General features: G+C 35.1%; 2 protein-coding genes across 3 annotated transcripts in view; one reads left to right on the top strand and one right to left on the bottom strand.

The window, feature by feature from the left end:
* The window catches only part of lrrc8db (leucine rich repeat containing 8 VRAC subunit Db), a 10,673-nt gene extending 2,723 nt beyond the window's left edge, over positions 1 to 7,950 (bottom strand). The window contains exons 1-2 of one of the 2 annotated variants that reach the window (XM_087255775.1): positions 7,250 to 7,950; positions 1 to 1,184 (exon numbers count right to left, since the gene is read on the bottom strand). The exon at positions 1 to 1,184 is cut by the window's left edge and continues 2,723 nt beyond it. In XM_087255775.1, the coding sequence (XP_087111901.1) occupies positions 1 to 1,182 (1,182 nt within the window). In that variant the 5' untranslated portion in view covers positions 1,183 to 1,184; positions 7,250 to 7,950. 2 annotated transcript variants of the gene reach the window in all.
* Positions 1 to 14,089, top strand: part of LOC147836356 (uncharacterized) — a 702,935-nt gene that overhangs the window by 102,708 nt on the left and 586,138 nt on the right. The gene's annotated exons all lie outside the window — the stretch shown is intronic.

Genomic DNA, 14,089 nt, shown 5'->3' on the forward strand with positions numbered 1-14,089 from the left:
ATCTGGGATGTCACTAAAACTGCTTTCTTCTCTAACCTTTTCAAATGAGTATTCCTTAAGTGGCCGTCTAAACAGCCAAAAAAGAGTGTAAATGCAAACCAGGCCATAAACGAAAATGAGGACAATGTAGCTAACAAGGAGCTTTTTCAACATGAAAGCCATGTTGTGGGTGCATTTAAATTTGTTGTATCCAGTCAAATGCTTAATTTCTGGCTCACAATCATGGTCGAATTTAATGGAGGTGACAAAGGTCATGGTGTAACACAGAATTAGAATAAATTTGACAGTTTTAATAATAGTTTGAGCTACATAGAGTTTGTAGATCGTGTCGCTGTCTTCGACATGTGTGCGAAATTTCCTCACTTTCTCAAAAAGGGCTTTAGCTTGCTCTCCATCTTTCTTGTCAAGTATAGTCATGCTTGGAACTTCAATGACAGGCTTCTCTGCAGAAAACTTAATGCTAGATTTTGCAAGCATTGGCGTGGACTGATTTGGACTTCCCTCCTCACTGCTGGTTGAAAGATGCTTTGGTAATGTAGAGGCTCCAGTCAATCTCTGTTTATTCTCTTCTGAGTCTTCACAGGCCGTCTCAGACAATGCTTTGGTTGTCCAAGGAGACTCAAAACACTTACCCAAAATAGACACAAAATGCTCAATTTTGGAACTGGTCTTTGGATACTTGAACCAAAAGTTACTGCTTACCATAAGAACAATTGTGTGAATGAGAGCTAGATATGGAAAGTACTTGGAATACCATGGGAGGGCAACATGGTAGCACATCTGATTTACAAAGACATACTGCTGAAAATCCAGATTTGTTCGTAAACCCGTGGGCTGAGGTTGCCTGACAGCAGACGACTGTGGGAAGTGTTGGACAACACTGTCGGTTTGTTCGTTGCTTGCTAAAGGTGCAGCTGCCAGTGTCACATGGCCTCCTCCTGTCCCTGAGCCAAAAGCTTTGCCTGGTGGCCTTTCTGTGGGCACAGGGGCTTGGTCCTCCAATGATTCTAGAACAGGAAGGCAAACCACCTGATCTTTGGTTATCTGCATGGTCCCGGCAAATATGGCCAGCATAAGCATGACCACACCCAAGTAATCCATAAAGACGTCCCACCATGGTTTCAGTATCTTATAAGTCGGCTGGATATCATTTAGAGAGGCAACTTCTGTGAGGGTAAACATTCCTAAAGACATAAAAATCAAGTGTTTAGTATATAGTATTTTAAATGACAAATAAAATCTAAATTACAAAATAAAAAAAGAAAACATATTGGTTCAGAGATATTCAGAATAAATAGTATTTTATGTATAAGACAAAATACAAAACAAAATCTTACTCTAACTTGAACAAACACATCTATAATAACGTATACACGTCCACAAAATATTTTTTGCAAAAGAAACTGAGATTAAAACATATGGTACAACTCCCTGTGATTAACTGTACCTGGATAATTAATTTCATAAGATTTTACAACAAGTTTTTCAAGTTTTCAAAACATGTTGCATGTTGGTAATAAAGAGTAAAATAGCTATGGAATTCTTAACCACTATAATCGCCATGGCTGCATGGTGTCAGTAAATGCGCATGTGTGTGTACTGCAAATGGCATTTTTGTGTGACTCATCGTTTCAGAAAGGCTTGAGTAGACTCCACCACAAATACATCAAATAAACTTACTTGATATTTTTGACTAGTGATATTTTGTCAGCTTCATCCATGTCTCTATCACTGATGGCTGTTTATCTGACATAACACGAGTAGCAGACATGCGCATCAGAGCAGTGGACAGGGAGAAGCAGGTCATTTGGATTTAAAGCCACGGGCTACAAAAGCAGCTACATTGTCACAGACACCACAATGGGCAGATTCTGTATTATGAAATAAATAGCCTTATGGGTATTTTGAGCTCAAACTTTACAGACACATTCTGAAGACACCAAAGTCTTATCTTACATCTTGTAAAAGGTTACATAACAAAACATGTTTGGCCCTTGTCTGGATGCCAGACTTGGTCCAGCCATGTACCGTAATTCCAAGCAAAAGCTGACTGAGCAGGCCATAGCTGAGCCAGAGATATTTTGCTATGTGGGTAGAAAAATATGATTTTTAGCTGAGTAACTGTATATAAACAAAGTAAGATTTATAAAAAATAAATAAATAAAAAAACATGATCTACTACAAGTGAAGCATTAGCACGCAATGCTTTATATCTTATAAACACAACCAAACCTTAAAATACACTGTTGACCACCACTTTAAATAAATAAAGCATGTTCAATGTTCAAAATTCATATAACATTATTTCACTGATTTCCACATGAAACTGAGCTTCGTGGGAAAAAAAACATTGTTTACATTTTCACGTTTTATCTTAATTATTATTATAATTTTTTTTCTTAATTATCATAATTGTTGAAGGCCAAAATCAAAATTGAATTTCGATTAATTGCACACCACCAACTTATGCCTTTTCTGGGTGGTACTGAAAAAAATTACAAGTTGTATATCCCATATTTTGCATTCTGACAGATGGCTGAGTACTTCTCTTTAAAGCATATAAAACACATCGGACGCGAAATTTTAAGCATTGTTTTCTATGCGTGTACTAGTGCTGCAAGTTGGCATCTCTCCGTATAACTCAGCAGCATACAGAAAACCATGTAAATAGTTTTTTTTTTTTTTTTTTTAAATAGGAATCCCACATGTATAGTATTAGTAAGTTTAATATAAGCTTAGAAAAAAATGTAAAAATAAGATAAACTATTATCATTGTTATGTATTGTTGTTATGTAAACATGACAAGTTAAATGCAGCGTATGTCATGCATATAATGATCCCATGTGCATCACAACAGTCAATATTGTTCAGATTTTAAACTCACAGGACTTCCACATAGAACATTCTTTTATTCTGTATGCCATTTCTATGTATTGAACATTAGGCAAGTCCAGATTTTCATTGTATGAAACCTTTAAGCTAATAAACAAGCCACGTGTTTCAACATTGCACTCAATCCTATGTGAAATACAGACTTGACACAACATAAGTCTCATTCTCATATTCCATTAAATCGATGTACAAATGCAAGGAGTGGCCTAATACACCACTAAAGATAACAAATGGTTCCATCGCTTGGGGAGACACCCTAGTGTCTCTGTCCCAGATCACTTTCCACAGCACAGAGCTTGATCAGTGCTGAGGCACTAACGCACTGCATCAGACTTCCTTATTAAATCATCAGCTTTAGTGGGTGTATACTATACAGCATGAACACAATAGTACTGCAGTGGTGAGCCTGGCCAAAGACAATGTTGTCTTTACTATCAAGTTGCAAGACCCTGCTCTAATATTCAGGCATTTTGCAGGGGTAATATTGATGTTTGGAGCTCAACTTTCACTTTGCGAAGACTTACCCATAAACATCCAATAAGCACAATTGAATGACCTTCTCATTGTCAAGGAACAATTGACTAAATGTCATAATGACTAATTAACTTGTATTTCACTTGGCTAATCAAGCTGTTATGTATATAAATCCTAAATGTCAAAGTTTTGAATACGATAAATCCATTACTGGATTGAGTTACTCTCCTCGAAGCAGTGTTTTATTAAATCACATGCAGTATTACTTCACATTTTTCTTTTTTCCATTGCACATCATTTACAGCCTGTGAGATCTACTAATAAAACAGTCTAGACTTGCTTCACAAGACAATCACATTCCTTTCAGTCATCACACCAACCATTCAAGTCACAAGCCCTTTGTTCTTGTGCTTCGCCTGTCCTACAGATCTTCCATTCAAGGCTCACTTTGGCTTTGATGTTAGCATGTCAATCGTAAGGAAGGTGCAAGAATTTAAGTTTAAAATACTTTTTTTCAGTAGAATTAGTGCATGTACAGGTGCACTGAAGACAACCTATGAAGTGGTACATTCTTCTTCAGTTAATGCAATAGCTTTAAAAGTAGACTTTTTTTTTCTCTGCATTAATTAGCCTCTAATTTAGTGCAATTACACAACAGCTTATTTAGTCAAGGCAGACTGCCGTAAACAACAATTACTACTTTCTTTGTATGTTGCCATGGGGTTTGAAAAGCACTGATTTCTCAAATGGCAAAAAAATAATTATGTACTGATGCATAATACATGAAGGCACAGATAGAGAGTGCATTCAAATCAAAACCCAAATTCTGGCTCCATGTTCTGTTTTGGCAGATCTGTCGTTTTATAAGTGTGAACATCTGTAGAGCTCATCACTTCTTTGATGGTGCTTCATTGCAAAATACAAACATCAGCCCTTGGAAGTAAAAATGAATACGAGTCTATCAAATAAAGAAGAAACAGAGCACAGCCACCAGCCAGACTGTGAATAATATTAAATCACCTAATAAATATAACGTCAAAAGACTGAATCAACAAGACTTTAGAGAATGTCTCAGAACTGCTTTTCCACAGCGTACTTAAAATAATTCTGTTCTGTGAATTCTGTGAATTGTTAATTCTGTGTAATTCTGTGAATTGTTCACTGCACAATACATCAAAATTATTGAAAAATTGCAAAATGTCATATCCTAATATACAAATCACAATGGCTTACCAGTGGAGCAAAGTGTTAGTGGTATTTATTTTTATTTTATATTGGTTGTAGTAGTATTTATGGGTGTCATAGTGGTGCAGTGGGTAGCATGATCACCTCACAGCAATAAGGTCACTGGTTCGAACCTCGGATAGGCCAGTTGGCATTTCTGTATGGAGTTTTGCATGTGAATGTTTTTCTCGTTTTGGCGTGGGTTTCCTCCGGGTGCTCCGGTTTCCCCCACAGTCCAAACACATGCACTATAGGTGAATTGGGTGAGCTAAATTGCCCGTAGTGTATGTGTGTGAATGAGTGTGTATGGGTGTTTCCCAGTGATGGGTTGCAGCTGGAAGGGCATCCGCTGTGTAAAACATATGCTGGATAAGTTGGCGGTCCATTCTGCTTTGATGACCCCAGATTAATAAAGGGACTAAGCCGGTTTACGCAACATTTTATCTATATATATATATATAACTCATCATTCAACATACATGACACACCAGTCTACTTTGTGTACCTCGCGTGATGCATATGGAAGACTTCACAAGTCTGCAATTAGCTACATCATGTGACCTGACATCAATCAGTGAGAGCGAGTACAAATTTTTTCAACACTTCAACAAGCCCACAAATGCCAAAAAAAAGCCCAAAGTCTGGCACAGTCTCACTTTTATTTTTACTTTTATATGATGTGATTATAGAGTATTTTTATACTTTGCGTTTTAATATAAAGTTTGCATTTGCTTCTTTGGCTTCTGCAGTTTAACATTATGTGGGCATGCTTAAAAATAGTTTCAAGATTTTCAAAGCTAAAAAGCAATACAACACAGTAATGGCTTATTTGCAAGATGAGTGTATAAAAAAACTAAATGGTCTGTGACCCTTACTGCTTTGATGGCTTTGTTTTGATGCTCTAATACATTAATCAATATGCAGAGTTCAGTATGAGACAACATCAGCATTGTGCAAACAATTATATGATGAAGTGCCTAGAAAACCTGTTTGGGTATAATTTGCCATTTTGTGTTAGTTACATAGACATTATTTACATAACATATGCAATATATGAAGTAAACAAATGTTTTGTTTGGAAATGAATTGTTTGTGAAACATAAGATCCCAAATACCACAATCTACAGAGGAAGTCAGAATTATTAGCCCCCCTTTTAATTTTTTTTTCTTTTTTAAATATTTCCTAACTTATGTTTAACAGAGCAAGGACATTTTCACAGTTTGTCTGATAACATTTATTCGTCTGGGGGTAGTCTTGTTTGTTTTATTTCGGGGAGAATAAAAGCAGTTTTAAATTGTTTAAAAAACATTTTAGGGACAAAATTATTAGCCCCTTTAAGCTATATATTTTTTCCGATAGTTTACAGAACAAACCATCATTATACAATAACTTGGCAAATTACCCTAACCTGCCTAGTTAACCTAATTAACCAAGTTAAGCCTTCAAATATCACTTAAGCTCTACAGAAGTGTCTTGAAAATAATCTAATCAAATATCATTTACTGTCATCATGGCAAAGATAAATCAGTTATTAGAAATGAGTTATTAAAACTATTATGCTTAGAAATGTGTTGAAAAAAATGTTCTCTCCATTAAACAGAAACTGGGGAAAAATAAACAGGAGGGCTAATACTTCAACTGTATGTGAATTTCTGATTGTTTGTCTTAAAATATTTAGTCTTTACAGTTCCTTAATTGAGTATATTTTATAAATATAGATAACTTGCATGAAAAAATAGCTGGGATCCAGAGTAATAAATCTGAGTGCATAACTAATTGTGGTCGTTCATAGTATTTTAGTGTTATTTTTATTTATTTATTGTTATGCCTGACTGAGTATAGTGTTATGATGAAAAGCCTTAATTTTCGCCTCACCTGGGCAACGCAACCCTAAATCAAAAAAAAAAAAAAAAAAAAAAAAATTCACAATTGCAATCATGGCTAGCCTAACTTAACCTCAGTCTAAGCTCTTACCCCATAACTAGGTCACAGCTGCAGCTGTTGTTCTCATTTGTTGTCTCCAACAGAATTTTTAAATGGCAATTCTACTAACCAATCCTGTCTCTTCTTGTTAGCCAGCAGATTTCAGTGTTGGGCAACCATTTGTGTGTCTGCATACTGTACGCTCAGCCTGCTGTAGGTCAGTGTGTTAAAGTAAAGCATTATTGTTATATCATAGCGTGTGTAAATGTAGACTTAGGAATTGAACATCTGTCCATGTCTGCCAGGTCAAGTGTAAGAGATCAGAATCAAGAATATCAAGGTCAGCAAAAATGCTCAACCTGTTATCAGCAAATGTGTTTCAAAATTATGAACAACAAGTGGTAAATGGAACACTTTTAATGAACACTGTTCAATTGTAATAATTGTATAAACGTTTGCCAAAAATTGTGTAAATAATGAGGCAAATTATGTAAGGTTTATTATGTAAAATTAAACGTATGTAACTTCTTACAAGAGACCTAAAAAATAATATAATTTATTATAAATTAGCTTGTGTAAGTTAACTGTTTGTACAGTCAATACAGTGTCTCCAGTCTTCTCTAAAGTGTCCAAACACCTTGCTCTAGTCTAAGCTACTCTGAAGATCTTTATTAAAATAATGTTAAAACGAAATTCAGTTTATTTAATAATTGTGTGCATAACGTGTTTACTTACTGTCTCAAATCAACGTCATCAAACGTCATCCATGCACCAATTTAATTCCTGAGAAACACATTTCATCCACTTGTCCTTGCAGTAATATGGACAAATATGCGGTCCACTCGCGTGGGAGACGTCATTTTGATCGCATTTACGCCATTGTCTTTCTATACCGGGTCACGATATATAAACGACAAAGGTTTACTTTCCGATATCGCGTAAACTGCGAGCAGAACGCGATTTACAGGAGCGGACCGGAATATTCCCCGTGAACGCAGTCCGGTGTTTTATCATGTCTTCGTGGTTCTGTGGAGATTAACGCCGCTCGGGCAGGAAACCATTGGAGGTCTGTTGTGTTAAAGCGGAAAAGTGTCGGTACAAAAGGACAACTTACTAATCATTTACCCGAGAGGGCTTTATGCACATGTAAGGGTCCCCGCTCATCTCATTATTATGGTACATTCAGTGCCGCGCGCACACAGCAGCGGAGTCAACCAGTCTACACCAGTTCTGTACACTGCATTTCCGCCACCTTTACACCCCACAAACACACACTTGCAAGCTAATACATACCTCAAAACAGAGCTGTCATTTTAAAAACCTCAAAGCATCACCGACATCCATGCGTGCGAAATGACGAGTGAGAGAAATGTGTGTAATATAAACAGAAATCTGCTGTCAAATAGAGGAAGTGTATGTGGGCGGAGCTTAAGTTTACAGGAGGATTTACGCGCGAAACACCTGACCGGTGTTCTTTAAGTTACTAAGCAACCAAAGCTCGTTTGTTACAGTTGAACTGTTCAACGGTTGAAGACGTGTTCTAAGAATTGTGTCTAAATCATAAGAAAATGCTCAATTCTATTGAGCTCGCCCTTTTTAACTGGAGGTCATCCTAATTTTGCCATAGGGTTATGCTTCAATCCCTTTTCTAGAAGTTGTATAAAATATAGACAGAGATTTTTGTGAAATCCCTAATATTTTAGTTTCCCTATTTTAACACATTTTCCATGTTAGATACATTCTGCTCTCAAGCCAGTTTTTAAGGATTTACTTGTTCTTTTAGTACATTGTAAAATAAATTGTGAAAACAATAATACAATAGTTTTATTGATAATAATAACAGCAAAAAATAATAATAACATATTATAACAATATTACTTATTATTTTACTATTACTACTATTAATAATAATTATAATAAATAAAACTTAAAAAATTAAATATCATTTTTTAATTGGAAAAAACAATTTTTGTAAAAAAAAAAAACAAAAAAAAAAAACAATTGTCATTTTTTTTAATATGTTTTGTTAATTGAGCTAGTTTTTCATGTCAAGTTGAAATATTTACCTTTTAACGGTATAAAAATAAGGTTATATAATTGTGTTTGTGACCCTAAAGGGATAGTTAACTCCCCAAAAATATTTTTGTCATCATTTACTCATCATCCTCTTGTTCCAAACCAGTTTGAGTTTGTTTTTCTTCTGAACACAAAAGATGAACTAAAGAATCTTATAAAAAGATAATAAATAACCAGCCATTGACTTCCACGGTCTGTTCCTAGGATGTTCATGGCTGTTTTTACCCTATTATTCTTCACAATATTGTAATTGTTCACATTTAGATATTGCTTGATAATAAAAGCAGGTTTGGTATGCTGTCCTAGGAGAGAACCCTGAGCTCAAAGACAATGAAGCATAAATGAGCATAAGGGGGTACGAGATCAGGTAGTTCTTGAGAGCCTCCCCTGCTGAGGACGAAAGGAGGTGGATGAGAGCACTCCTCAAAAAATAAAAAAAAATGAAGGTAATGCTAGACAGACTTATAATAATATTTATTTTTACTTCTTCAAACTACTTAATTAAAATTAGCTGAAACAACAATTCTTGAGATTTCACTGGGACAACTTTTTGTGTTCAATCCACATACATTTGTTAAAAGTGTTAAGTTAACTTAAACGATTTGTATTGGGACAACAGGAATGAATTTTGTGGAACCATGCATTTTTTACAGTGCAGGCTATTTATAGTGAGTTTGGAATATTCCAATTGGCTCACTAATGATTACAGATGAGAGACCAGCTGCAATCAATCATATGCTCCTCTTAAAAATTAGTTTATAAAACTTCACTTAGTTTTGTGTTCAACAAAACAAATTCAAGTTTAGAACCACTTGAGTGTGAGTTAATAATAAGAAGACTGTTATATTTCAGTGTAATATCCCTTTAAATAAAGAAGGCAAAAGATATTCAAAAATGGCCACACAATTCTTTAAATCAAAACAAAGCAAATTAAAAACACTCATTGACAGGCACCATAAATAGATAGCAGTAATCACTGTCAGTTTTCACCAAAAACGCATGTCATTGCAAGTCTTGTTTACATCTGAAATCTTTTATTTTTCACAAGCCAGCCATATGGTTGCAAATAAGATTAGAGACTTTGGCCTCCCCCCCACCACCAGATCCTGTGGGTTTGCTTGCATCACATGAATCTTTTGCTTTAAGTCAGATTGAGCATTAAAATGCGGGTTATTGTGGATGTTTTGTTTGACTAGCCTGCACACACAGAGGGAGACAAAGGACTGATAAAAGAAAACCTCACAGATCCAAGTCTCAAGTTTGATTGAAACAGAGGGTGACAAGGTGAATCTCACATTCCAGTTTGTGCCGCCGGCAAATTCTGGATACATGAGGACGTTTCTTGGCACTCTCTTCTGCAGTAATGGTTGAAGCTAAAGGAAATACTGTGAAAGATTAGCTTAGCTTTAGCTTTGATGGTAGTCATATTTTTTAATGACAATACAAAAGTAAGCCTGTGATAAGCAATAAAGATTTTTTTCTGTTTTGATTTTACAACTAAAGTTTGTATTCTAGCATCAGATTTTTTCAAATTGCAAACTTGAAAGGGTGGTTTTTCCTACATCCAGATCTTTGACAGCTGCTGCACTGGGCCTCTTCATGGTTGAATGGAGAACATCTTCCCCTCAGGGTACATTTTCAAGATCATATTGCAAGGTCAGCAGCTTATAGTGAAGTTTAGAACTTTTCTTGAGTTGTCTTGAAAGTAACGAATCTTAGACCTGCAAACAAAAATCTCAACAGACAACAGATTAATGAACCTGTTTGCACTATATATTAGTCACCGCTATATGCTCAATTTTGCATTAAAGGGATAGTTCACCTAAAAAATAAGAAAACAAATCTTCATAATTTACTCACACTCAAGTGGTTCAAAATCATTTTAAAATATTTATTTTGTTGAACACAAAAATACATATGTTTTAGAATGTTGTTGGGGAACAAATGTCATTGACCCCATGGTAAAACAAAAATAGATCCTTTTTGTTCAACAGAATATAAAACAAACCGATCTAGAACAAATGGAGGTTTGAGTTAATGTTGGCAGAATTTACATTTTAGGGTGAACTATTCCTTAAAATACAAAAAATAAATTAGAAAAAAAGCATAAGTTAACCCTCAAACCGCTTTTTAACATGATTCTTGGTGTTAAAAAAGATTCTAAACCTTTGTAAAGATAAAAAGATATTTGAAACATATTTTAAAAGCTAAAAACCCTTCAATGAGAATTTAATTTATATAGCAATTGTTTCTGGAACTCTCTTGGTTAAGAATTCTGTTGCATTAATTATACATAAACTGAAAAAAAAAGAACTGATAGCCAGCACTTGTCAGATTGATAGCACATTTCAATGAAACATAAATTAAAACTTAAAATAAACAAAACATTCAAATAAAACCAACAGCAACACACAGAAATGAACAGGAGTCTTCTGTTTAATTATTTTTCATTGATTTTCAGAGCAGGATCGGGGTTGAAGGAAGAGTTCAAGAATGAACACTATTCATCATTCACTAACCCGGGTGTTGTTTTAAACCAGCATGCCTTTCTGCAAACCCAAGAAAAACATGGTTTTTCAAGGTTGTACAAAACGAAGATAAATAAAAATTTACTTTGATCTCTGGTAAATGCATCTGTTGTGCTTATTGAAACAGCAAATTATCCAGTAGTATCCGGATGCAGCCTTTATGATGCAAACTGAGATTGCATCACTCAGCGATGCAATGTCAGACACAATGCACTCAATAGAGTGAGTGATGTCACTGTGATGGGGAGGGTTAAGGTGAGCACATTAAAAAGCATTGGATGCAGCTCAGATTGCACTGCACCAGGTCTGCATCCAGACCCCCTCTCTAATATCAGTCATCCGTCAGCTGTTATTCTGACTGATATCCAGTTCAGAAGACACTTATAAAACCACACCAATCATTTTTTTGCTTATTCATAGCAATTTGATTTTATATATTAACCAAGTGTGTAAATCCAAAGTTCCTACTGACTTCACTTATTATTATTCCTATTCACTTCACTTATTTCCAACTAAAATTAAATACTGAATAGAGTACAGGATGCATGTATTGCTCCTTCTCACCATCTATCTTTAAGAGCAGAGGTTAAGGATATTCTTCCAAAGCCATGATCAAATCAGACAAAGAATTTCCTTAGAGCAAAGCAATTTTTCAGATATTAAGACAATTTTACCCCATGCAATACGTTGCCATAACAAAAAAAAGGCAACGTTAACAAAATTAAGTGACAACTGAGAACACATTATGACATTATAAGGACAGTTCACCCAAAATTTAAATGTCATCGTTTCTTTAACCTTGACTTGTTCCAAACCATTTAGAATTTTTATTTATTTTTATTCTGTTAAACAAATAAATATATACTGATAATGTTGTAAACCGGTAACTATTGACTTGCATAGTAAGAAAAATAAATTATTTTGTGTTCAAAACTAGTTTGGAACCAGTCCAGTTTGAGGAAATGATGACAGAAGTTTTATTTTTGTATGAACTTTCAGTGAATGGCTGTATTTTTTCCTAATTAAATTCTGTGCATTAATAAGTTTTATTAAATTTGTACAGTAGCCTACACTTCACTGTATATTCATACAAAACAGAAAACATGATAGCCAGGAGCCATTATTAAGGAGCCATCTTTTTAAAAAGCATTTTGCTCTTAAATTGCGTTAAGTTCAAGGAGGCCATCTTCTGTCCTCTGTGGTCTGTAAAAGGAAAGAGAAGAGCATATGGCACTGGAACAGCATCAGAGCGAGTAAATATTGACTTTCAGTAATAATATATTGATCCTCTACAGTACTACTGTTGTCCCACCAGGTGGCGCAGCCGCGTGTTTTCTTGCAATGAGTCAGCCAAACTACATTTGGTCTGTGGAATCCTGCATATTACGTGCGGACATGGGATCCGGCAAAATTTAGACATGTCCATCAAGCTGGCAACACATTGTCGTTATTCACGCTATTTTAGGATGCCAGAACTTAAGCGCCTGCCTCAGATCTTTACATGGTGTTGTGTTTCAGGGTGGTCATTAAACAAGATATGCTCTAAATAAAGGGATTCACTGTATATGCGCTAGTCAAGGTCATAAGACATGCCACAAAACCATGCGAAATCTGTATTAAAAAAAAAAAAAAAACAGTATTGATTATAAAAGTCAAATAGCTTACTGTAGCTTGAAGCTGATAATACACAAAGCACTTAAGCACATGGTACAAACGATTCTACTTTTATACAAATTTAAGTTTACCCTCATGTACATCATATATACATAAAGATAAAATCCATATATATTTACATGTCTTTTATCCTTAAAAGAATAAATCATCTTTAAAAAAAATAAAAAAAAAAAGCATTACACACTTATTCAAAACCTATTTGAATTTCTTTTTTTCTGTTTAACACAAAAGAAGATATTTTGACATGTTGGTTGCTGCATTGACTTCCTTATTTTAAAAAAGAAGTCAATGGGTGCCAATAACCAGCATTCTTCAAAATATCTTCTTTTATGTTCAACAGAATAAAGCATCACAAAGGTTTAAAACCACATGCGGGAGAATAAATGATGAGGTAATTTTAATTTTTTGAGTGAACTATCCCTTTAAGGCATCAATACACAAATCTATAACGGCTGACCATGGCTGGACAAATGTATTTGAAGCTGGAATATGAGCCGAGATGAGAGGCAACACCCACTTATCTCCATCAGACAGAGGATTGCTCCGTCAGACATTTATAATGCACTTTTACGTCAATGCTGCTGGGCTTATACACAGCATCAGTATTTGTTAGCATTCTCTTGCTTGGCCCTGGTAAACAGAAGTAGGTAAAACATGCATGTGTAAACATGTTTGGATATCTTTGAGCTTGTCGACTTTTGACCACTTCCAGAGGTTGTTGAAAACACATTATCCTAGATCAGATTGATTTCATTTAGTGTAAACATTAGTGTGGTTAAATGTGTTCGACAGCACAAACGGCCACCTACACTCAAAAAATGACTTTTGCTGCTCATTCAAACAACTAAATAAATCCATCATAGTACATCCAACTGTAAATATTACATTTAGTTTTTCTAGAATTGCACTTTATAACTTATACTTATAACTTGTATCCTGCAATTGCTGCTATTGCACTCCTCGTTAGACCTAAATTGCATTTCATGGCCTTGTTTTTTACATGTACATGTGTAATGACAATGAAGTTAAATCTAATCAAAAACAATGTTGTTGCTTTTTTGGGGAGGGAGGGGTCATTTTCTTTTCGCCTTAGTCCCTTTATTAATCTGGAGTCGCCACAGCAAAATGAACAGCCAATTTATCCAGCATATGTTTTACGCAGCAGATGCACTTACAGCCGCAAACCCATCACTGGGAAACATCCATACACGCTCATTCACACACAAACACTACGGACAATTCAGCTTACACAATTGATCTATAGCGCATGTCTTTGAACTCGTGAGGAAACCGGAGC

Source organism: Danio rerio, chromosome 6, assembly GCF_052040795.2.
Source record: "Danio rerio strain M-AB ecotype USA chromosome 6, GRCz13ab, whole genome shotgun sequence".
Classification (NCBI taxonomy): Eukaryota; Metazoa; Chordata; class Actinopteri; order Cypriniformes; family Danionidae; genus Danio; species Danio rerio.